At 40.7% G+C, this 22630-nt stretch overlaps 1 protein-coding gene across 2 annotated transcripts; it reads left to right on the forward strand.

Moving 5' to 3' along the window:
• Window positions 1-1592: 1592 nt before the first annotated feature.
• SELL (selectin L) lies at window positions 1593-22291 on the forward strand. 2 transcript variants are annotated; one of them, XM_072945883.1, is made up of 9 exons: window positions 1593-1733; window positions 2556-2637; window positions 4520-4906; window positions 5864-5971; window positions 9127-9312; window positions 10525-10710; window positions 12250-12381; window positions 16358-16376; window positions 20835-22291. In XM_072945883.1, exons 1-9 carry the CDS (start codon window positions 1731-1733, stop codon window positions 20851-20853), a joined length of 1122 nt encoding a protein of 373 aa, XP_072801984.1. In that variant the 5' UTR covers window positions 1593-1730; the 3' UTR covers window positions 20854-22291. The 2 variants fall into 2 exon arrangements, with proteins under 2 accessions (XP_072801984.1, XP_015100584.1); XM_015245098.3 differs by lacking the exon at window positions 10525-10710.
• The last annotated feature ends 339 nt before the right edge of the window (window positions 22292-22630 follow it).

The raw sequence follows: 22630 nt of genomic DNA on the forward strand, positions 1-22630 counted from the left end.
AAGCTTTATGAGAATTAAATAGGTAACAAATACGAGCGTTGAGCTCCATAGCCATTGTTGCTATGTAGTGTCGTTTAAAAACGCAAATCTGGTTATGTCAGTGACTCTTCCTTTCCATTGCCCTCCATCATACGGGTCCTAATTTTTTTTTAATTTTATTTTATTGAGTTATAGTCAGTTTATAATGTTGCATCGATTTCCAGTGTAGAGCACAATTTTTGTTATACATTACCATACATATATTCATTGTTGCATTCTTTTTCTCTGTGAGCTACCACAAGATCTTGTATATATTTCCCTGTGTTATACAGTATAATCTTGTTTATCTATTCTATATATATATACCTGTCAATATCTATAAATTTCAAACTCGCAGTCTGTCCCTTCCCACTCCCCTCCCCTCTGGCAACCACATGTTTGTATTCTATGTCTATGATTCTGTTTCTGTTTTGTATTTATGTTCATTTGTCTTTTTCTTTTCTTTTTTCTTTTTTTAGATTCCACATATGAGTGATCTCATATGGTATTTTTCTTTCTCTTTCTGGCTTACTTCACTTAGAATGACATTCTCCAGGGATATCCATGTTGCTGCAAATGGCATTATGTTGTCATTTTTATGGCTGAATAGTATTCCACTGTATAAATATACCACTCCTTCTTTATCCAGTCATCTGTCGATGGACATTTAGGCTGTTTCCATGTCTTGGCTATTGTAAACAGTGATGCTATGGACATTGGGGGGCAGCTGTATTTTTGACGTAGGGTTCCTTCTGGATATATGCCCAGAAGTGGGATTCCTGGGTCATGTGGTAAGTCTACTTTTAGTCTTTTGAGGAATCTCCATACTGTTTTCCACAGTGGCTGCACCAAACTGCATTCCCATCATCAGTGTAGGAGGGTTCCCTTTTCTCCACAGCCTCTCCAGCATTTGTCATTTGTGGACTTTATATGGGTCCTAATTTTATGTGCAGTCTATCTCCTTTACACTTTATGCTCCAAAAGTATAAAGGCATTTGCAGGCTCCGAAACCTGCTAGGGCAAAAAGCCAGAGCCACTTTGGTCTCTTCCCAGCTCACCTTTTTCAGGAGGTGCCATTAACAAGAACGTCCACTAGGGGGAGAGCAAGGAAAGAAGAGGAGAAAAGGCTGAACATCCAGTCAGTTGAGTAGCTCTACTGAAGACATTAACAGACATTGTACATTTATCCAAAACACTTTCTTGATTGTGTGGTGTTTGCAGTTATCAGGGGCCATCTACCATGAATAGCCTGGAGTTAGCCTATTGTTTATAAAAGGAAAGGAGGGAGTCAGAGATAGAGAGAGAGACAGAGAGAGAGAGACAGAGAGAGAGAGACAGAGGGAGACAGATAGAAGAAGAAAAAGGAGGAGAAGGAAGGAAGGAGGGAGGAAACAGGGCAGGAAGAAAGGAGGGAAAGAAGGGAGAATCTAGTAATTAACACCCTTGGTCAGCAGCTCTGTTTTTCTCAGGGGAGGTGTGGAAGGCCAGACTAGGAAAGGGGTGGGGAAAGAGGAGCAGAAGAGGTGGGGGAAGGGGAGGGAGCAGGGGAAGAGGAGGATGTGAGCCTTGGTTAAAGAGATAAAAGAAAGTAAGCCTTTCTGGTGACAGTGCAGTCTCCCTGCTCACCCAGCCTTGGGCAAGGACCCAGAGACCCCAGGTGCTGAGCTGAGGGGCTGACGTACGAGAGAACTAGAGGAGGACTGAGCAAAATCATGGTAAGCGTTTCAGCCTAAAAAGTTTCCAGCTGCTCAGATAGACCCTCTTCTTGGGAGTGCAGAAGCAGGAGGCAAAGGACAAGAAGCAACACATTTCATTTTGGGTTTAAAAAAACTGAAAATGCTGTAAATTAAAAAGTGCTCCTAGAGTCTCTCCTCTCAGATGTGTCGGTTTCTTCTCCTTGACTTATCTCTGGGGAGGTTCTGGAAATACTATTATCTTGTTAAAATTAGCACGACTAAACACTGGGGCGGCCTGAGCATTGACACACACTTCAGAAAACATGTTTTTAAAGTGTGAAGAAAATGTGTGGTCTTGTCATTTGAATTGCTCAAGATGTGTTTCTCTTTAGTTGAACAAAAAAATGTACTGCTTTTTTTTTTTTCATTAGTGTCTATTTGGTTACCTAATTCTTTTAGGTATTTGAAATGTTGACCCATCTTAGTCAAGTGTGAGATTTTAACATTTAATCTAGATATGAATAGTTCATTAAGGACCAAAGAACTCTGTGAAAATATACATACTAAATACCAAACAGTTTCATTTGACAGCTCAGCAGAAAAGTAGGCACAAAAAAATGTCAAAAATAAGCATAACAGCAACAATCAGCAACTTGAGGCTAAAATATGAAAAACACAACAACTATGCATCAGTTTTGAAGCAAATTTAATTTTACCTGTGTCTGAGTAATCTCTTACCTCAGACAGGATTAGTAAGCATATACTTTGAACTTAAAAGAAAGTTGTAGGGACCGCCTGAAGGTGCTGTAAAATTGTGATTTAGCGCATAGATATGAGTATAATTTTGTATTTTATTTGCAGATATTTCCATGGAAATGTCAAAGCGCTCAGAGGGGCTTATGGAATGTCTTTAAGTTGTGGGTCTGGATTGTGCTCTGCTGTGGTATGTTATGATATTTGTATATTGCTAAGCTTTTTTTTTTTTACTTTTTTTTTGTAAATATCCACTGGGTGTACATAGTTGCAGGTAAAATTATTAGGTTGATGGCTGTTAATTTTACCTATCTCTGGACATCCGTTTTCTTCCTGTCACCTTAAATACTTCCCCAGAAACCTCCTGGCCTTGCCCTATACTTCGCTGCAGGGTCTGAATCCAGATAATTCACTAAGATCTTAATTATGAAGGAATAAAGTCGATTAAGAAATAGCTAATAGGAAACTTACAATCTGTCTGAATATTCTGCACTGCATTTTCTATTTTTTATCAGCAGTTCAGTGCACATCAATGTCATTTCTACAATTAAAGTGTGAGCTCCCTTTATTTCTGGATCCTTCTCCCACTGATGTGGTGAAAAGATTTATGTCTGATTCTTGAAGACATTTCAGTAGTTGTTTTGCGTTTTCTTTCCCATGTCCTAAGTAATCTAATGTCTTCTTACTCCCAGCTTGGACTTCCAGCTCTGGCCATGCACAGGTGCTTCCCTCTGCCCTTTACACCTTATATGATGCCTCATCCCACCTGGGAACCTAGTGCTTTTTTCATTTGACAAGCATTTGTTCCAAGCCCTTACTATGTGCCAAATACTCTTCTAGGCCCTGGGGATACTGTAGTGAACAAAACAGTTTCTTCTCTCTTAGAACTTACTTCCTAGTGCAATGCTCTTTCAAAACTCTGTTCCAAATGTTTATTTTATGACATTCTTTACTCATTAATCATAACTGTTTCCCAGTTCTCTGTACATTTTCAACATGTTTAATTTGATCAGGATTAACTATGCTTTCTTTGAATCTGTTATTCCTTGCTCAGAATCCTTAGGAAACTATAAAAACTGGATCTATGTTTTCTTTGGTATTTCTCCATGATTTTTGCTCTATCCAGTGAAAACTCAATGCATGGTGATAGCTGTGAAAACTTTTACCTTACAGGATATGCTTAGAATGGCATATACTAAAGGGTCATTGTGTCATTATGTGTTTGTTTCGGTTTCTTCAAAGTTCTCATATTTGAAGCACTCAAAGCATTAAATACCATCAGTTGTATTTTTGTGTGCAGAACATAATCTAAGTTAACATCACAATCCTACATCGTTTGGTTTTGTAAATTGTTCTTTTTTTATTATACAGTTAGATGTAGAAGGCTTGGGATGTGTGCTTTCCCAGAAGCAGCTCTTCCTATGGTAAAACATTGTCATTTTGATATGAAAAAGATTCCTTAAAAGTTGGCCATCATCCCTACCCCTATTTTACTTCTCCCTTAGCAACATAAATGTTGGCCTTTAGGAAATTATCCAGAATAAAAAAGTGGGCAGTGAATTTTACAGTTATATGATGTTATACTGAAATTAATTTTAAGTGATTGACAGCCACTAAGAAAATGAAATATGAATTTCTAAATTTTACTTAGGAGAATTTTGAGAAAAAATGATTTTATGAGAATAAATCTAGAAAGCCACCTAATTTGTCTAAAATAGAGCTATGAGCAAAAGTATTCTGCATCATGGTGAAAAGTGATTAGGACCAGAAGGTCTAGGATCTACTTCAAATCTGCCAGTGACTAATTCCATGACTCTAGGAAGGTAACTTATACTCTTTTTGGGGGGGGGTTGGGGGAGTGGTTTGGAGGGGAGGTGGATAGGTAATTAGGTTTATTGATTTAATGGAGGTACTGGGGATTGAACCCAGGACCTGGTGCATGCTCCCCTGGTGATATACACTCTTGAGATCTCAGCTTCCTCATGTCTAAGTGGCAGGCCCAGCCTGGATTAGTTCTGGGTCCTCTTTGGCTGTAACTGTGCGTCTACATAGTCCATGGCAATGTCTTTCAGGTTTCTGCACTCATCATGGCACCGATTGCTGGACTTACCATCATTCTGAAAAACCTATGAAATGGTCACTGGCTAGAGAGTTCTGCCGAGAACATTACACAGATTTAGTTGCCATACAAAACAAGGGGGAGATCGAGTACCTGAACAAGACGCTGCCCTTCAGTCGTTACTACTACTGGATAGGAATCCGGAAGGTAGGAGGGGTATGGACTTGGATGGGAACCAACAAATCTCTCACCGAAGAAGCCGCGAACTGGGGCGATGGGGAGCCCAACAACAAGAAGAGTAAGGAGGACTGTGTGGAGATCTACATTAAGAGGACCAAAGACTCAGGGAAATGGAACGATGACTCCTGCCACAAGCCGAAGGTGGCCCTCTGCTACACAGGTAGGGAGTGGCCAGACTGCTGCGCTGCTCGGGAGGGTGGAGGGAAGGGAAGGATCTGGCCAACCCCATGGCAACGCTGGGAGAACAGGGCAGTGCCTAGGACATTCTGAAATAAGTCCAGTCCTCAGAATAAGCTTGAATCACGTTACACCTGAGCATTCTTGCTGTGTGAGGCTGGTCTCTATACCCAAAACCTATATCCTGAATCACTTTACATCAAGATGATAAATACAGATGGAAAAAGGAGGAAGAACTAGACAATCAGTGTCCCTCATAATAAGACAGTGAAAGCAGAGAAATGGGTCCAGCCGGGAGCTTAGGGTCACATCACCTGCTTCTTCCTTGCCAAGGGGGCTCAGTGCTACATGTTTCCTTCTTAGCCTAACCTTATATAATTCTATATAATGAAATATTGCACTGGTGGTGTATGAAAATTTCTGTAGAGACAATTGAAATAGTTCTAAAGAAATCAGTCAGTATTTTTCCAAGTCATATTTTGACAGTGAAACATAGTTCATTTGGTCTCTTGTAATTTGGACCCTCTACTGATTTTGCAAGTTCAGACTTTCATTTAGTACTTTCTATAAAGAAAGAGATTGCCAAGCATACCACAGAAATGACTGGGGTCAGGTCATCATTTAATCCACTTCCTACATTAAAGACAAAGAAATTTCAAGAGTTTCAAAGTACGCCACTAAGTTCCCCCCCCCAAATGTTATAGAGTATTAGCATTAGAATGTTCATTCTAAAAAAAAAAGTCTATGTCTGTATGACTATATTACATCAATAAAAAATTTAGCATATGGTTTTTTATGCAAACAATGCTATGATTGTACAGGGAAGGTTTTCCCATTTATTAAAATACTCGTAACTAAAAAGTTATCTATGTCTAAAGACATGGCTTTGAGTACTAAAATGTGTTCATGTTAAAATAATTCATTTTTGACCCCCTGAAAGCTTCTTGTGAGACCTGGTCATGCAGCGGCCATGGACAATGTGTGGAAATTATCAACAATTACACCTGCAACTGTGATGCGGGGTACTATGGGCCCCAGTGTCAGTTCGGTAAGCTTCTTTCGTTTCTTTGTTTCTTCCTAAGTAAAGGGTTACTGTTGTTTCTGGAAGGTGGTTGGGACAAAATGATACTAGCCATTCTGAGAAATGAGAAGTTTTGACCAGAAGGCTCTGCTTGCACAATATTGTTACCTCTCCAAAAAGATTTCACAAGTCAGCATGAAGTTTCAATTCACTTATCAACAAGTCTTTCTGAGTGCCACAAAGAATATTTGCCTTGGAATAAAAGTGGAAAGGACCACAGCCATGAATCAGGCATGATAGATTCCTGCTGTTAAGGAATTCATCATCTAGTGAGCTTATTGGATTCATCAGCACTCTGAATCTGAAAGAAACAATACCATTTATTGTTAGGAGGATGAGTTACCCAGAAGGTAATCTTGTTTTTTTATGCCATCTTCAAAATGATGACAGGGCAAGGCCAAAAAGAAAAGTTTACATAATAATACACAGTATATACCAGAGAATTGAATCATAAATCCAGTACCTTCACTTGGCCTGGGTATTTCAGGGTGTACAAAGACAAATCTATTCTAGATTCTGCCCTTAAAGGGGTTACAATTAACTAGTGGAAATTACATACGCTCATAATTTAGTTTGATGGAAGTCAGATAGGCTGGAGTAAGCTTGTGGAGACTGGAAATAGCCTAATGAAAGAATCTGGCCTTTATTTGCCAATGGGAGGCCACTTCGTATCTTAACACCTGCATTTTAGGCAGTTATCCTGGAAGCAGTGCAGAAGAGGGACTGGAGAACAAACAGAAGATGGAGAGCATCATTAGGAGTCTACTGAAATCATTCAGAGTCATGGTGGTAGAAACAGAAAGGAAAGAATACAGAGATTCAAAGACAAGGAGACTTTGACCTAGTCAATTCACTACTGAAAAGGAACATCAAGTCCTTTGATTGATATCTGTTGAGTTTCAAAACTATGTTTGAAGTTTCTGGTGAATAAAATAGAAAACTGTAATAAGGAAAGAAAGCAGTATTTGCAATGACTAGATTAAGACAACGCCAAAATCAATTTAAATGATTGACCAACTGGAACAGATCTGACATTTCACTCAATTCCTCCACCATGACTTCTACCCAATATTTTACCCTCACTCCACTTCTAAATTTTTAAAAGTTCTTATATCATTGGCATGTCCATTTCACTCATTTTTGAACGTTTTACTCTTTTTTTGTCTTGGCTTCCATCATATCAGTCTTCCCTGGCTTCCTTTCTACCTGTGATCATTTCTCCTTAGCTTTCTTCATGGGCACTAACCCAAGTCCGTACACTTACTGTTATTTATCATCTTCCATCTTTGGTCCATTGCTCTTCTGACTTTACATGCCCCCTTTGGTCAAACTTATAGACTTTTGTAGATTCACAAATTGATGTGAGTTTTGGACTGACAAATCCGTTTCCAACTCCCAATACCAAATATGCTAAGCAGAATCTTTGGGATGCCCTAAAAACTAAAAAATCAATTGTCCCCAGTCAACTCTCCTTTTGTATTCCTTATCTTAGTATGTGGTACCACCATTTACATGGGTACTCTGGTATAAATCTCTTTCACCTTCCCCTACATTTATGCAGAGCAACACACTACTCACTTTTATGACTTATACTATTTCTTCAATTTGTCTCCTACTTGTCAATTCCACACCATTGAGAGCATTATTTTCCTCCTAGATTATTGCAGTAATTTCTGAGCCAAGCTCCACAACTTTCAATTAGCTCCCCTCAAATATATTATTCATCCTATAGGCCGTCTGATCAATTAAAAACAATCAAGTAAACTTCCCACGTATGTGACTATCCACCCTTTAATTTCTACTTATCATTTGTCCCCACACCAAACACCTCAAGGCCCAGAGTAATGCTTGGTATATAGTAGGTACTCCTTAAATCAATGAAAAAAGGAAAGAGCATTTTGTCTTTGCTCCTATTTTTCTCCCTAATCTCATCTCACATCATCCCCTGCCTCTTCTTTCCGTCTAGTAACATCAAAATGCTTGTAGTTCTCCATACTTACCATATGCGCCTTGTATCTCATTGACTTGATCATGGCTTTCTCTCTGATCTGGCACGTGGCTAACACACCTGCTCATCTTGAAGACATTGTTCAGGGGCCACTGCTTTCAGGAAGCTTTCTTTGGACCCCGAGACAGGCCAAGCATCCCTATTCCGTGTTCCAGTAGCTCCACATTTCTTTCTTACTTAGCCCACATTTGTTGAAGCCATCGATTTACTTGTCTGTATCCCCTTCTAGACTGACAGCAATTTGAGATCAGTAAGCATCTTATTTATCACTGCATCTGTAAGATTGAGATTAGGCTCTTGTTTGTGGGTAAGAATTGAATTGGACAATGTAAGTTACTTTAGTTTAGGCTTATACTGTATATGGAAAATGGAAAAATTCTTTTAATTTCTTGAGTTCATTCTTCATTGAAATTTCAAGAACAAGGTTAAAATGATGGCTCAAATTTGAAAAGGAATAAGACAAGAGAGTTGCAGTATTTGCCCAAATGGCATGGCAGGGTCTAAAATGTGAAGACTGATTTCCAAGTATTAATTTTATGTACCATACCACGAAGGAGAGCAGGGAAATAGACACAGCTTCTGGAGAGAGCTGCCAAACAGAAGAAATAAAGTTCTGGAACTGAAGTAGAGAGGAGGAAGACAGAATCGAGGCCAAGATGCTTCCTAAAGCTTTACCTTCTCCTCCCGTAAAAAAGACTAATTATGGGTGCCAAGTCTTTCTCCAGACCTCCTACTTCCAACACCGTAGTACACTCAGTGGCTCTGATGTGGTTATTTTCAAACTGAGCTGATCACTCCAATGACACCTATCTAGGTTTAAAATTCTCTCCCCAGGTAATGCCAAAGATAATAAGATTAGTTAATGTTTAATTAAAGCTTTCTGTGAGTCAGGCTCTAAGTCCTAGACTTGCATTAAATCATTTAATTCCCACCTCAAATCTAGGAAGTCAATACAATGATCATTCTCCCTCTTTTATAGATAAAAAAGCTAAAGCTGGAGGGGTTATGTCACCTTGCTCAAAGGTGCTTGGCTATCAAGTGGCAAAGCTAAGATTCAAACCCAGTCATCGGGTCCTCTTAACACTGCCCAATGCTATTTCTTTTCTTATTCAAGTGACTCAGTGTGAGCCATTGGAGGCCCCAGAGTTGGGTACCATGGCTTGTATTCACCCCTTGGAAAACTTCAGCTTCAGATCACAGTGTACCTTCAACTGCTCCGAGGGAACAGACATAATTGGGATTGAAGAAACCACTTGTGGACCATATGGAAACTGGTCATCTCCAGAACCAATCTGTCAAGGTGAGTGACTGTTCAGACTAGAGACTTTGTCATGGACGTCTTGGGTTTACAGACTGAGAAAATGCAGTAGAGTCTTGCTAAGAAACATGTATCCCCTTCAGAAGCATAATTTATCCTAACTTTTATATTGTGATGCTCTTCAAAAAGGTTATTGTTACTAAAAGTAGAAAGAGAAACCACAAACAAAAATAACAAATATCTCTCAGGCCATTCACAGTATATATATATTTTTTTCAGCAATACAGTGTGGTTATGCTATATTTTTATTTTATCTTATTTTTATTTTTCTCATTGCTATAGCATAATGTCTTACCGAACCACAGTTAAATTTTGGTTGTTCTCGCCCTTCAATAACAGCTACTTTATGTGGTGTCCTACTTAACACCAACCAATTTCCTTCTCAGGGGGTTAGAGTTCTTTTTTTTTTATTGTTTTATTTGGTTTATTCTTGAAATCATGTTTCACTTTTCTTCCCTCACGAACTCTCAGGAGAACAGCAACTTCTGTGAAAAACAAAAACACAATCTCTTGATTTTATTTTTCTCACTTGAAATATGGTGGGGTTTTTTTTTCTTTTTATTGCCAAGAAGATAATCCCTTTAGAGGAAGAAAAACAGGTGGTGTCTAAACTTGTGAAGTTTTGGTTACATGTTCTACATTTGTGCTTTTGACTCACTGTTTAAGTGGTTTAACTCTCAAAAGAACTATTCAAATCATTTATTGAAATCATAGAACTCATTGACCAACCTGCTGAACTTTACAAAAGTTGAGTGACTTGCTTCAGAGAATTGGGAATCAAAACTGCTTGGGTAGACTTTAGAACAGGTGGAAGGGTAGACACTGTCAACACTCCCCGAGAAGTCCATGGGAGCCCCCGAGGCCAAGGCCACGTATCGCAGTACTTCCGGCAGCACTGGAGAGTTACCAGGGCTGGTCAGCAACCTGAGCAGCCATCCCTCCCCTCTTCTTCCCGTCCCCCCCACCCCCAAGGGCTTTCTGGGCTCTCGTGGCTTCACCTCTGACTCATCACTCTCCATCATTCTTAAAATAAAGTCTGAGAGCATTATCGAAAACAATTTCCAGAAGTTAGAAACATCCATATACATGGGAATGGTTCCACCGTTGAGTGAGGTAATTTGGCTAAAAACTTTTGGTCATGGGGGCGTCTCTGCTCAGAAATACTGATGTATTTTTTTTTCCTTCTCATTGAAGTGATTGAGTGTGAGCCTCTAACAGCACCTGATTTGGGGACCATAGACTGTAATCACCCCCTGGCTGACTTTGGCTTTACCTCCACGTGCACCTTCAATTGCTTAGATGGAACTGAGTTAATTGGGGAAAAGAAAACTATTTGTAGTTCATCAGGGAACTGGTCCAGCCCTAGTCCAATATGTCAAAGTGAGTAAGTTCGCCCCAATGTACTGAAGACTTAAAGAGACAGCTGATGAATGAGCAGATGGTGGCGGAAGATGCATTGAACTTTTAAGTTTATTTTGCTAAATATATGGGGCTTAAAATAAATTTGTACACGTTAATTTACTATAAAATTCCTGGCTGCTCTTGCCTCTTCCTTCAGTGACACTGATTTATTTATTTTTTCATCCAATTCTCAACTCCCCCTACTGGAAAATCTAAACTCTCTGTCTCTACTGACTTATTTCTTGTCCGTTTTTCTATTCCACTACAGTCTCACTTCCCTGTTAGTCTATTAAAACGTCTCTACAAAAGTCACCAATGACCATCTAATTTCTAAAGTAGTGGACACTTCTCAGTTAGCCCTAAGCTGATGCCTTCCAAATCTACCTGTGCATAAGAAGGACTGTGTCTTCCTCATCTGTGTGTGCCCTCCACCTGACACAGTGCCTGGCAATAGGTGCTAAATTAATGCACATTCAATTAGCATGGGAAAAAACAGCTACCCATGTCTGCCCCTGTGGCAATCTGTACCAATGACAAGCCTTTAAATGGTAGGATCTGTAGAGGCTATCAGAGAATCTGGTCTCTCTGTGGCCCAGAGCCAGGGAGCAGGGTAAGGAGTTGAGGAGGTGGCATGGAGACCCCAGGGGAGAATTGTTTATCAGGCGTATGGGGCAATTCCATTTCCTCATCCTCATGTAACCCATAGGTGCCCTTCATTTGGATCCTCTGGGATCTTGCACCTCCTTTCCATTATACATTTAGGTAGGTGGGTGGGGGTGGAAGCACCTTGAAAAGGTTCATCAAAGTAACAGCAAGAATAAGGGACAGTCAGACCCTGTGCCAACATGCAAAAGCATGTTTCTTCAATTGCTGGTATCAGAAGATAGCTTTTTTCATATCAGCATTTTTTCAATAAAGGTCCCCAAATGAACTTAATTGACATTCACAAAAGATATATCCTTTCACTTATTTGTAAAGGAAGTGGAGGGAAGTGGTAGGACGACCTCATTGGAAAGATGGATTAGTGCAGATAATCATGGTTGGCATGTAAACAACAAATGCATATGTTTGCACAGCTGCTCCAGAGTAAGAGCACTCGGAGTTTGCTTTGATTGATAAGTTATCTGGCTCAGATCACTGGCTTCTATTTTTCCTGAAGTTGTAGTAGACTTTATAGCCCTTCTCTGTGTTTCGGAGTCCCAACCATTGAAAAAGGCCAAGGAGCTAAATACAATGATAACCAGCTCTTGCCGAAAATTTTAGGTACATCTCCCAGGAGTTCCATGAATCACAAATCTGAGGGTTGAGACTCTGCAGGCAGTGAGCTCTAACAGCTGGTTCAGTCTCTGCTTCCACTCACCCTCGTAGGCTTTCCCACGCCAGTGTCCTCATCTACCAAGCAGCCTCAAATTGGCTACTATTAGGAGATGTAAGGAGGAAGGTCTAATATCATGAGATGGCACTAAGGAAGTAATGTTTGTGGCCTCACGCTATGTGCGTTATTGATTTCTCTTTCAGAATTGGAAAGGAATGTCACAGCCATCGAGGTGGGAGACTATAACCCCCTCTTCATTCCCGTGGCAGTCATGGTGACTGCATTCTCTGGGCTGGTATTTATCATTTGGCTGGCAAGGAGATTAAAAAGAAAAGGTATGTGAGTTTATCTTCCTATGAAAATAATACAACTTTAAAGTGGAAAAAAATATAGACCAGAAAAAAATACAGAAACCCACAGGAAATTAAGTATGAGAGCTTCAGGTAAAGCGGAATGCCAAGCACTAGGTTCTGTAGACTCAGTCCCTGGAGAGGTGTGAAGCAGCCCGGTACATGCTGTCATTAAAATAAGTTGGCTGACTTTGCTTTGTATCCAACAAATCTTTTAAAACGCCTGCTATCTTCAAGGCACCTTGCTAGGGTGTTGACAGACAAATGAGACATTGTAATGGTTTTTTGCTATTAGTTAATTCACACCAAAAAAGGATGCATAATCTCTGTCCTATAAGAGCCTACATGTTTTTGATTTCAGTGCAGTTCTACTAGGAGGTGAATCTAATGTCCCATAAGGTTTTCGAGGTATTGCTCCCAAATACCTAAACTTGTCAAGAGTCAGGCCCTGTCTGGCTCCTGACATGTAGCAGTTGCATTGTCCCTTGGGGACATCCTCATACTTTCTCCCCAGTGAGACCTTCACCAAGGTCACAGCTTTAACCAAATGCACCACATAGTCATGCTTCCCCTCTACTCTGGGCTGGAGGAGAAGAGGGACTGAGGACGGCGGCCTCCAGAAGCTAGTCTCTGCTGCCTGGAACAGTAGGTGGAGCATCGTCAGAGAACAGCATCCCTCCCCTCCCCTCCCTCTTGAGTGTGTCCAAATCCTCAAGTGGGACCAACGTTCTGGTTACAGGCCCACAGTCTGCGGCAGGCCCGGGGTGTGTGCTGCCACATTTGGCCAAAGTCATCAGGCAGAAACATTCAAGATGATGACATTCATGGACATTAGGCAGCTTTTAAGATAACTCTGCTTCAAGTTCAGGGGTCGTCAAATGAGCTCAAAACAACTGCTAACCAACTGCTCTGAGTTACCTCTATGGGGTCAGTTGACTGGCATTTTAATTTCACTTCCATCAAATTAATTAGTTCGTATTCTGTTCCATGAATATGGTCTGTAAAGGCTGCCCCACCACCCATTCTCACTGACAACTGCAGGAATAGTATCAACCAATCCCTAACTGTCTTCTGCTATGATCTGATCTTTCCTTCCAAATTCAAGAATAAGGGTACTAGATTAGCTTTATAACCAACCCAGAAACACAAAGGCAGGGGTGAAGAGTTGCTGTTGATGTGCAAGAACTTCCTTAACTGTAAAGTGAGAGCCCTGAGCAGTTAAAATGTCTCTGTTCCTGTTCTTGGAACTTCTGCTAAGATTGGATTGGATCCCACCATCTTGTAATATTTTATATTTACTTAAGTATTGCACTAAGGCAAAAGAAGAATGAGATTATTTTTTCCACTATTGGTTAACCTTTCCATTGAGACCTGACCCCAATCATCCTTTCTTTCCTCCTACCTTGGGTGACGGTGGCAGAAGTTGAGGGAGTAACACCACCCTCTGGGATAAGCCAGCTGTTATCTGAATAATCATTAAGGACTTTGGGGCGGTGAGTTACCTTAATAAGGAGGATAGTCCCAAATTCCAAATCTTTTAACACACGTTAGGAGAGTAAAAAAAAGAGAGTTGAAGTCATGTGTATTTAGTGGTGGGGTGCAGGGAGGGGAGGGTGCCGGCTTGGGCTGTTTTATAAGAAGTGGTGAGAAAAGCAGTGGGGTTGTTTTTAAATTTTTTACCTTGGAGTCATTTCTGTACAAGATCTCAAACTGATAACTTGAAAACTGCATGCCCCTATTGTGGGAATCAGTGTGGGGCGAACAGGAAACAGATAACAGGCAGTTTAGGCTAGTTACAGTTATGCCAACAAAAAGAACAAGAGAACAGAAGCCCCCAAAGTTCACTGACTTTGTAAGGGAGTCAGGGTATCTTTAAACTCATACGAAATAGTCTTTGTTTGTGAAATATCTTCTGATATTTCCAGCTCTCAAGTGACTTTGCCTTCTAAAAACTTTGGGGGTAAGTTAGTTCTTTGAAACATGGAAAGTATTTCTCCTATGGAGATGACGTGAGAAATAATGGGTAGGTTTCCAGGCTAAACTCCCAGAACTTTTCTAGTGCAGTGTAGCTAATTCATTGTCAAGAATAAAAGTCAAAACCAGTACATCTGCATGTAAATAGTATTCATCAATCTGAGAATTTTATAGGCTTTGGGGGTTGACAAAGCTGGAAAAAGGGGACAAGTGGATATTTAGAGCATAGTAGCCAATGAAATGACCACAATCTTGGCGCCTGTCCTGTCTGCCCTCAGATGGAGCCTCTGAACCTGTACTCTGGCCCCTGCCCTGCTTGTCTTGTTATATAGATTTTAGCTCCATTTTTTCCAAGAAAGGAATCTGGTGGGCTCCAGAAAACACGCCTCCCTGTGCACGGGCTTGTCTAGAAACAATTCTTATCATCATCCTCTGATTAGTCATTCTCACTGACTCTCTTCTGTAAATGCGGAAACTGAGGTCAAACCTTTAAAATTCCATATTGTAGTGGCCAAAGTCAGAGGTCAGACTCCCATCCAGATATGTCTCCTAAAGCCACTGGTTTTCAGATTAGTGAGGCTTTATTCCCCTCCCCACCCCAGAAGAATTCCCCTCCCGCCCCGAACCAACACACAGGGCACAAAACTGAAAACATGACCTTTAGTTCTCTTTTCTTGAAAAAGAATCTTAGTAGGCACAAATTCTTGCTTACATGTTGTTATGTATTTCACTGTTCCTAATATATATATATATACATATATATATTCATTGGAAAATGAACAGAATCTGAAATTAATTCAGATTGAATTCTCCCTGCTTAAGTGCTTTTGGCCCATGTCACCAGCAGGCTAAATTTTGGAGGAAATATTTGAAATAGTAATTTGCAACATTTTAACAGTTTAAAAAATAATTGAGCACTGCCTATGCTCTAGGCCCTGGCCTAAGTACATTGAATACATTTTATCTTATCAACTAAAGGAGGAAGCTATAATTATCATACCTCTTTCACAGATGAAGAAATTGTGGCTTAGGGACAATAAGGAGCTATTCAAACACACACTGCAGTTGGCAAAAGGGGACCTGGATGATCCAGTTCGATGATCTGGAGCTCTGTGTTATAGCCACTGAAATATATTACCTCCTAGCAATTTTTTTCCTCCTCAAAAAGCATTTGTTTTTGCTTTTATGTCCTCCGGAGCCTAACTCTGCAGTTCATTCATCTAATTATTTATACTCCGCCTTTATTTTTTCTTCAAAAAGAGAATGTAAGATAGTTTACAAAATGCATTCAACATAGCAAATTAAAATTAGTTTAAAAATAAGAAAAAGAAGGCCAAAATTCGAGGTACAAAAAAAAAAAAGTCAGAGCCAGGGGTAAAGTCAAGATAGAAGAGGGTCTCGGTTCTGGCTCTGGGTTTCCTTGCCGTCAGTCAAAGAAGGACACATGACCAGGAATGATACTCACTGGGACTGTAAGATAAAAATACAATGTTTATCAGATGAGACATGTCGTTCCGACCCCTGAGACCTGAGTGAAATTTCTCTGGTGGATTCGCACAGAGAAGGTGATGTGAGACGCAGTGGTACATATTCTTACAGTATTAGCAGCTGGGTCTCTTAGGGAGGCAGCTGCAGGTGGGCTGAGATGGTGGGTTGAGACAGGATAAACCCATGAACAGGTGTGTCGAGCCTGATCACTGGACAGTTCAGACTAGACTTCTGCCTTCATGCACAGCACAGAGGATGAAATGGTCCTCTGAAAAGCATCTGCATTGATAGGTCTGTTCTGAATGAATATCTACCCCTGTCTGAATTAGAACGTTAAGCCAGTACCTCAAATCCCCCTGGACACAGATGTGGTCCCCCTAACAAATACATGATACACTTCAAAAAACAGTTTTGAGAGTGGGAAATTTCCTTTCTCTCTAAATTTAAAACATTGAAATTGTCTACTTTTGCTGATGCCTCTTTTCTCTTCTATTTTTAGGCAAGAAGTCTCAGAGAAGGTGAGTTTCATCAGGCAGAAGTTTCTACATATGTTGATCTCTACCCTCCGTAAGATACTTCCTGTTATAGCGAGACACATTAACGCCTTACTAGTTATTTACGTGGGGTCTCATTCAAATAATGTTTCCAGATAAAATTGATTAACCTTCCTTAAAGCTATCAGTTTTTTATAGTGCTGGAGGAGCTGAATGAATGAATGAACAAGTAACGTCCTATTAAAAGGGGACAGTTTATGTAAAGGCAGCTCTCTCTTATTGCTCCTGAATTTTCTTTGAGGATTGGAAGCATCATGGCATATTTCTTCTTGTCCTGGATGAACATGAGGGCAGTGCTAAATATAGTATTCAGGGAACATGCAATTCAATGAGCATTTATTGAAAAATGAATGAAACCTGGGCCCTAAGAAGAAGGTAAAATTCCAGACCCCAGGCCCTCAGCACCTAGCACAGGAGAGTAAATGACTACTGCTCCGATAAGCATTGACCTTCAGAAATGTGGGAAATGTGGGAAGCATGAATTCTACCTGCCTTTTCCCCTAAAGAGGCAGGTTCTTTGGTTTGGTCTTGAACTGCAGATTTCTTCAGTTGGGGAAACACATACATGTGAAAATACATGGCCCACCTGGCAGAAATGAAGCTGGCAAAACACTTCTCAGTTTCAGGGTTTAGTGACTTGCTTTGAAATTTTAGGAAGGAAAGTATAAATCAAAAGAACCACGAAAGTGAGCCTTTGGTGACAGACTAGCTACCCAGCTAGACAACTGGGCTCCTTTTCAAACGTGGGAGGAAATGAAGCAAGATGGTCCCTGAGGGAGATCGGTTTCTTGTTCAAGCCACCATCCTACCAACCACAGATCGTTACTGAGAAGTTCTCGGTAGTTTCGTGAGCTGCAAAAGAAAAACTGGGGAGACACGAAGCAACAGAGGCCGATTAGAAAGTAATTTATAAGCTGTGCAAAGAAGTGTGGACTTAATCTTGAGGTCTTTGGGGTATTACTAACTGGGTGGAAGCAGGTGAACTATGCTGAAATTCGCATCTTATTAGAACCACCCTGCGTAAACATGTGCAAACATAGGAGTTGAGGGAGTCTGGAGGCAAGGAACTGTTTTGGAGGCATTTGAAGTTATTAGGTTAAAGCTGATGATGCTGGTCTAGAGAAATAGCAATGAGGATGAGTTCATACAATAACTAGTCATAGAATCAACTGAATATGATTATTAATTTGCTAAGACTCTGATCTGGGAACTAGTGGATGGTTATCTATAGTGTACCGTTTACTGAGAAGGGAACACAAAAGAATGAGATGTTTTAGAGGTGACAATCATGGGTTCAGTTTTGTGCCTGTTAAGCATTAGGTGTTGTCTGTGGTTCATCCATTGTCCATTGGTTCTATCTGCAGCAAAGGGGCTACTTTGGGGCAGAAGACACGGACTTGGGGGTTCTCACATTACAGGAGGTAACTACTATCTCAGGAGCAGGTACGATCCTGTAGGGCGAGTGTCCAGTGTGAGAATGGAAGAGGGTGTGGGAAAGAGGGTGGGAACCGGAGGAAGGTCACTATCAAACAAGTTAGCTAAGGAAGAGCAGAAGGAGAAGAGGGTCCCAGAGAAGCAGAAGTGAAATGAGGAGAGTATGGGGTCATGATCCTAAGGAAAGAAGTAAGTGGAAACTCTTTCAGTTATGGCCGGGAGAATCAGCAAGTTTCCACTGGGTGTAACAAGGGTATTAGTGGGCAGATTGTTTTCAGCATTGAGGTCATCACAGACATCCAACAGGCAGGGGCTGAGCAATCAGTGGGGGTGAGAAAGTACAGGCAGAACATGTACATCAGCTCCTTGTAAAGCTTGACTTGAAGGAGATGAGAGAGTTGGAGAGTAACTGGATAGGGACATAGGGTCAGTGGAGCATCTTTTCTTTTTTCTTTCCTTTCCTTTTCCCTTCCCTTCCCTTCCCTTCCCTTCCCTTTTTCTTGCCCTATCTTCCATTAGATTGTGTAGATGGGGTCCCATAGCCTTCTCTAAGCTGACCTCCCTATCTCTGTGGGCAGGAAATCCACAAGACACAAAGATTTCTTTCATACTCGCACCCACTGAGTGAAAGTCTTTTCTGGCACAATCTACACAGAGCTGTTTTCTGGCCACAGGAACCACCTGCATTTTAATTGCCACTAGATGGAAGCAGATCAGTTCAATTTGTTGGATGTCCTTGGGGGACAGGAAGAGATGCTGGCAGGAGGAGTATGAGCATTAAGTTAATCATCAAATTAAGTTAGTTACCATATTAAGCTCATGGCCCTGTTAAGTTTTAACAATTCACCGAGTTTTACAGTGAACACCTTTGTGTTGGAACAATGCTCAGCCTGAGTGAAACACCAAGAGGCGTTAAGTCCTTGTGCCTGACCTTAGGGAGATTATTATCTAGTTAAGGAGTTAAGGCTGAAATATGGAAATTTTTTTCAGAAAAATACAGACAGACTGTGGTAATGGTCAATGAATTCTGTATTGAAGACAGGACTTCTTCAATATAAGAGCTTAGTGATCACAGCAAATCTTATAAAGAAGGTGGAACCTGGGTTAGTGTTTGAAGAATGGAGAGGATTCGGGTGTGTGGAGAGAAGTAGGGAAGGCAGTCTAGACGAGGGAGATGCGGTACGTGGTATGGTGCTGGGACTCTGAAAGCATGTCCCGGGGCTAGTGAGTAGAGCTACCTAGAGCGTCTGGTGCATTGAGGAGCTGTGAACAGAATTTGGAAGGGAAGACTTGCCCCATCAACACAGGTCTTGAATGCTTCATCAGATGTTCTAGAAAGACCTAACAAATAATTATTTGCCCAGCTGCCTTGGGATAGCTCTAATTTATTGGCCAAAGTGACCACAGAATCATAGAATTTTAGTTAGGGAAAGGATCTTAGTCGACATCATGTTCAAACTCTCTTAATAATTGAAATAATTAAATAACTTTTCCATAGTCCCTGAGCTAGTGATGGAGTTAGTTGCAATAATAATAAACATCAAACATTAATCCCATGCTGTGCACCATTCTGAGTGTTTTACATGTCATAAGTTGTTAAACATTGCCTACAAGCCTGTGGGTGTATGTTCTATTAATAGTTCGATTTTATAGGTGAAGGAGCAGCGAAATTAAATAACTAGTCTGAGGTCACTGAATAAATGACAAAGCTGAAATTTGTACCCATCTAGATCCAAAGGTCATGCTCTTAACCTTTATGCTTCTAGAACTCAGGTATCTGGGTGCCCAGGTTGGAGTTGTAAGTCCCAGACACCCTCCTCCTCCATTACTATAAATTTTCTTCATGCTGAAACCATTGTGTGAAGGCACTGAGGAAGGGTAGGGTGGGAGAAGTAGGGTGTGTTTCTAGAACAAGCCAAAGGTAAAATGAACACCATCACACGGACCACTGTGCATCAGGTTTTTTTTTTTTTAAGCCCTTGCGCTAACACCCGTTGTCCTTCGGCTCATGCCTGTTAGTATTTGGTTGGTGAATGACTGATTCTGGGCATGTGTGGTTTCAATTCTTGCTGGGCTATTTTGACTATTCTGCAAACTGGTTCTGTTTATCACCTCATTTGGTTTCTAGTATCTAAATTCTGCCCACGTAAAAGCTACACCCAAGATACACAGGAAGATACGATGCCAACCTCAGAGGAGGGTGTATGTGAAATTTTGTTTTCAGAAACATTTTTATCTCTGTAACTGGCAAGCACATTTGCAGCTGTTGAACTGTGGTTTACCCTGGCAGTTCATCATAAGAGCAGAATCTCAGAATCTGGTTCTCCTTTTGAAAGGTGTTATTAAGATGTGCCATATTTGGTTCTCCTCTCTCCTTTCCAAGAATGAGACAGTTGTCTCACACACACACACACGTAATTTTTTTTTCCCATGAGACTAAATTTGTCACCCGTAAATCACATTCCATCCAAATGGGGCATTCAGAACCCCTACCCTGCCTTCTGTGAGTTTTGATTTTCTGATTTCTCTTTCCAGTTGAACATGTCTTCTACTTTTCTGACTTTCCACTGTTCAAAGTTTATCTAAAATGTCCTTCAGACTCTTTAGATCTGAAGACAAAGCCTGTACTGCCAAAATTTCTCAAAGTGTGTCCTGAAGAACAAATGCTTAAGCATTACCAGGAAGCTTGTTAGAAATCCAGACTCCTAGGCCCACTCAGACCTACTGAATCAGCATCTGAATTTTTCTGCATTTTAACACCATGCCTGGTTGGTAAGCACCAAAAGTGTGAGAAGCTCTGCTTTAGGGTTCTCTTCTCAAGGATTCCTGTGTCTTAGTGAATGTCCTGCATCTTACAATCCATCTGAAAGATAGTTCCTTTAGTCCTCTCCTGATCTTTCGTGAATATTCATCTTTGCTACTAACAGTTTAATGTTTGCAATTTTTAAGCACCTTAGTTTAACTTCTATTCTCTTGTTCTTCATTCAGCCCGGATGGTCCATATTAAACCACCTGCTGTGGCAGAGTATTCCAGGGATACTGAAGTGTCACTGGATCCTTCACATCCCTCCTTGAGAAGCTGTGCCTGGTGGCATCTCCTCCACTGAAGCTGAAGTGTGTCTCTTTCAGGGCATCTGACAAGTTCTCAGCATGACCAGCAGCGTCTTCTCTTCCCATTTTGCTCCTCATCCACCCGCCCACCCCTCCTTCAGCCTGAAGTTGTGGTTTTTACAGCCCACTCTTTTATTCTCTTTTCCATGGAGAAACCAGACCACGGGGAAAGGTGACTGTGGAATCTAGACATGTTGATTTCACTCTTTCTTCACTCTGGCTCCCAGTTTCAATTCAGTGCTCGACCTGATGACACACATTTCTAAATGCTGTGAAAATTGGATACATACGCAACTACAGGCTCAATTTAGTCACAGATCACATTTTACCTCTCCAGTCCTCCAGTATACCATGGGGGGGTATTCTTCTAGAAAGTTCATAAAATTAATGTTATCCTTGCTTTCCAACTCCAGTGAAGTAAGGGGTTCTGCTCCAAATTGGGGAAGTCCTATTTGTACTGAAGCCCTACCTTCTATAAATGGAGGCCATTAGAGTTATGTCTCCAGCCTCCCACCTTCTTCAGCCATCTCCCCTTCTCAGTTGGCTGACTTCCACACATGGCTTCTCCTGAGCACCAAACAAAAGGAGAAAGAAAGGAGAGAAGAGAAAGCTACCTTGCATTAGGTTGGTTGCTTAGTTTGTTATTTTAAAAATTATCATATGTGTTTTCTCCTCAGTGAAATTCTACTCTCCTTAAAGGCAAAGATCGTGACACATTTCTGGAGTCTCTAATTCATTACCTGGCACTCAATAAATGTGTATTCAAATAAATCAGAAAGAGCATATAGTGGACTGTTGATATAAGTTGAAGCAAACTCTCTCTCCATGACATATGATAACCCAAACAATACTTATCTAATGTCAAGGGCTGAATTCTTACAAGGGGATTGGGTCCTGTGTAAAAACTAGTTGGAAATGCCTCTTTGCCCTATGGCCAATACAGCTTTCATACACTCTTGTACATGTTATGAGAATGACTTTTTTATGATGATTACACTTTCCTTTCTCAAAGCCATCTCAGATTTTGCATTGCAAAAGGTTCTCTATGTTGTGCATCATAAATCGAGGATGTGCCATTCACATTCATGCACCATGAATACATCCCTCAGAGTTGTGCAGTGCACAACATGTATAGACTGATATGGCAGCCCTGATTGTGAGAGGTTATTCAACTAAGACATCAGGATAAAAGAACACAAGTGGAGGCTACATCTTGGGAGTAAGAGGTTTATAGACTTAAAAACATGGTCTTATGTTTAAGTTAGTTCCTGAGGCTACTACATGATCTTAGGAATTACGTCATGCTACATTCCTTAAATAAAGATAAGATTCATAAAGAAAGAAATAAAGATTCATAACCTTCCTGAGATTTAGTTTCCTGTCTCCTTGCCTATAGCACAAGAATGAAATATGTCTTATTTACCTCCCAAGGTTATTGCAATGATGGAGTTGGGTATGAAATTGCTTTATGAACTGAACCTTAAAGGTAGATTTTTTTCCCAACTCCAATCTTGTCTTTCATGCATTCTTGGGGTAGGATCCTGGATCTTATGGAAGGGCTTGAACAGAAGCAGATCTGAGATGAGAAACCAGAGAGGGTCCTCCACTTACTTTCAAATAGGCACCCAGTACTCAGATTTTCACTACAGAAGGTCAGCTCTGCTACCTGTGCC

This window comes from Vicugna pacos, chromosome 21 (genome assembly GCF_048564905.1).
Source record: "Vicugna pacos chromosome 21, VicPac4, whole genome shotgun sequence".
In the NCBI taxonomy this organism is placed as follows: domain Eukaryota; kingdom Metazoa; phylum Chordata; class Mammalia; order Artiodactyla; family Camelidae; genus Vicugna; species Vicugna pacos.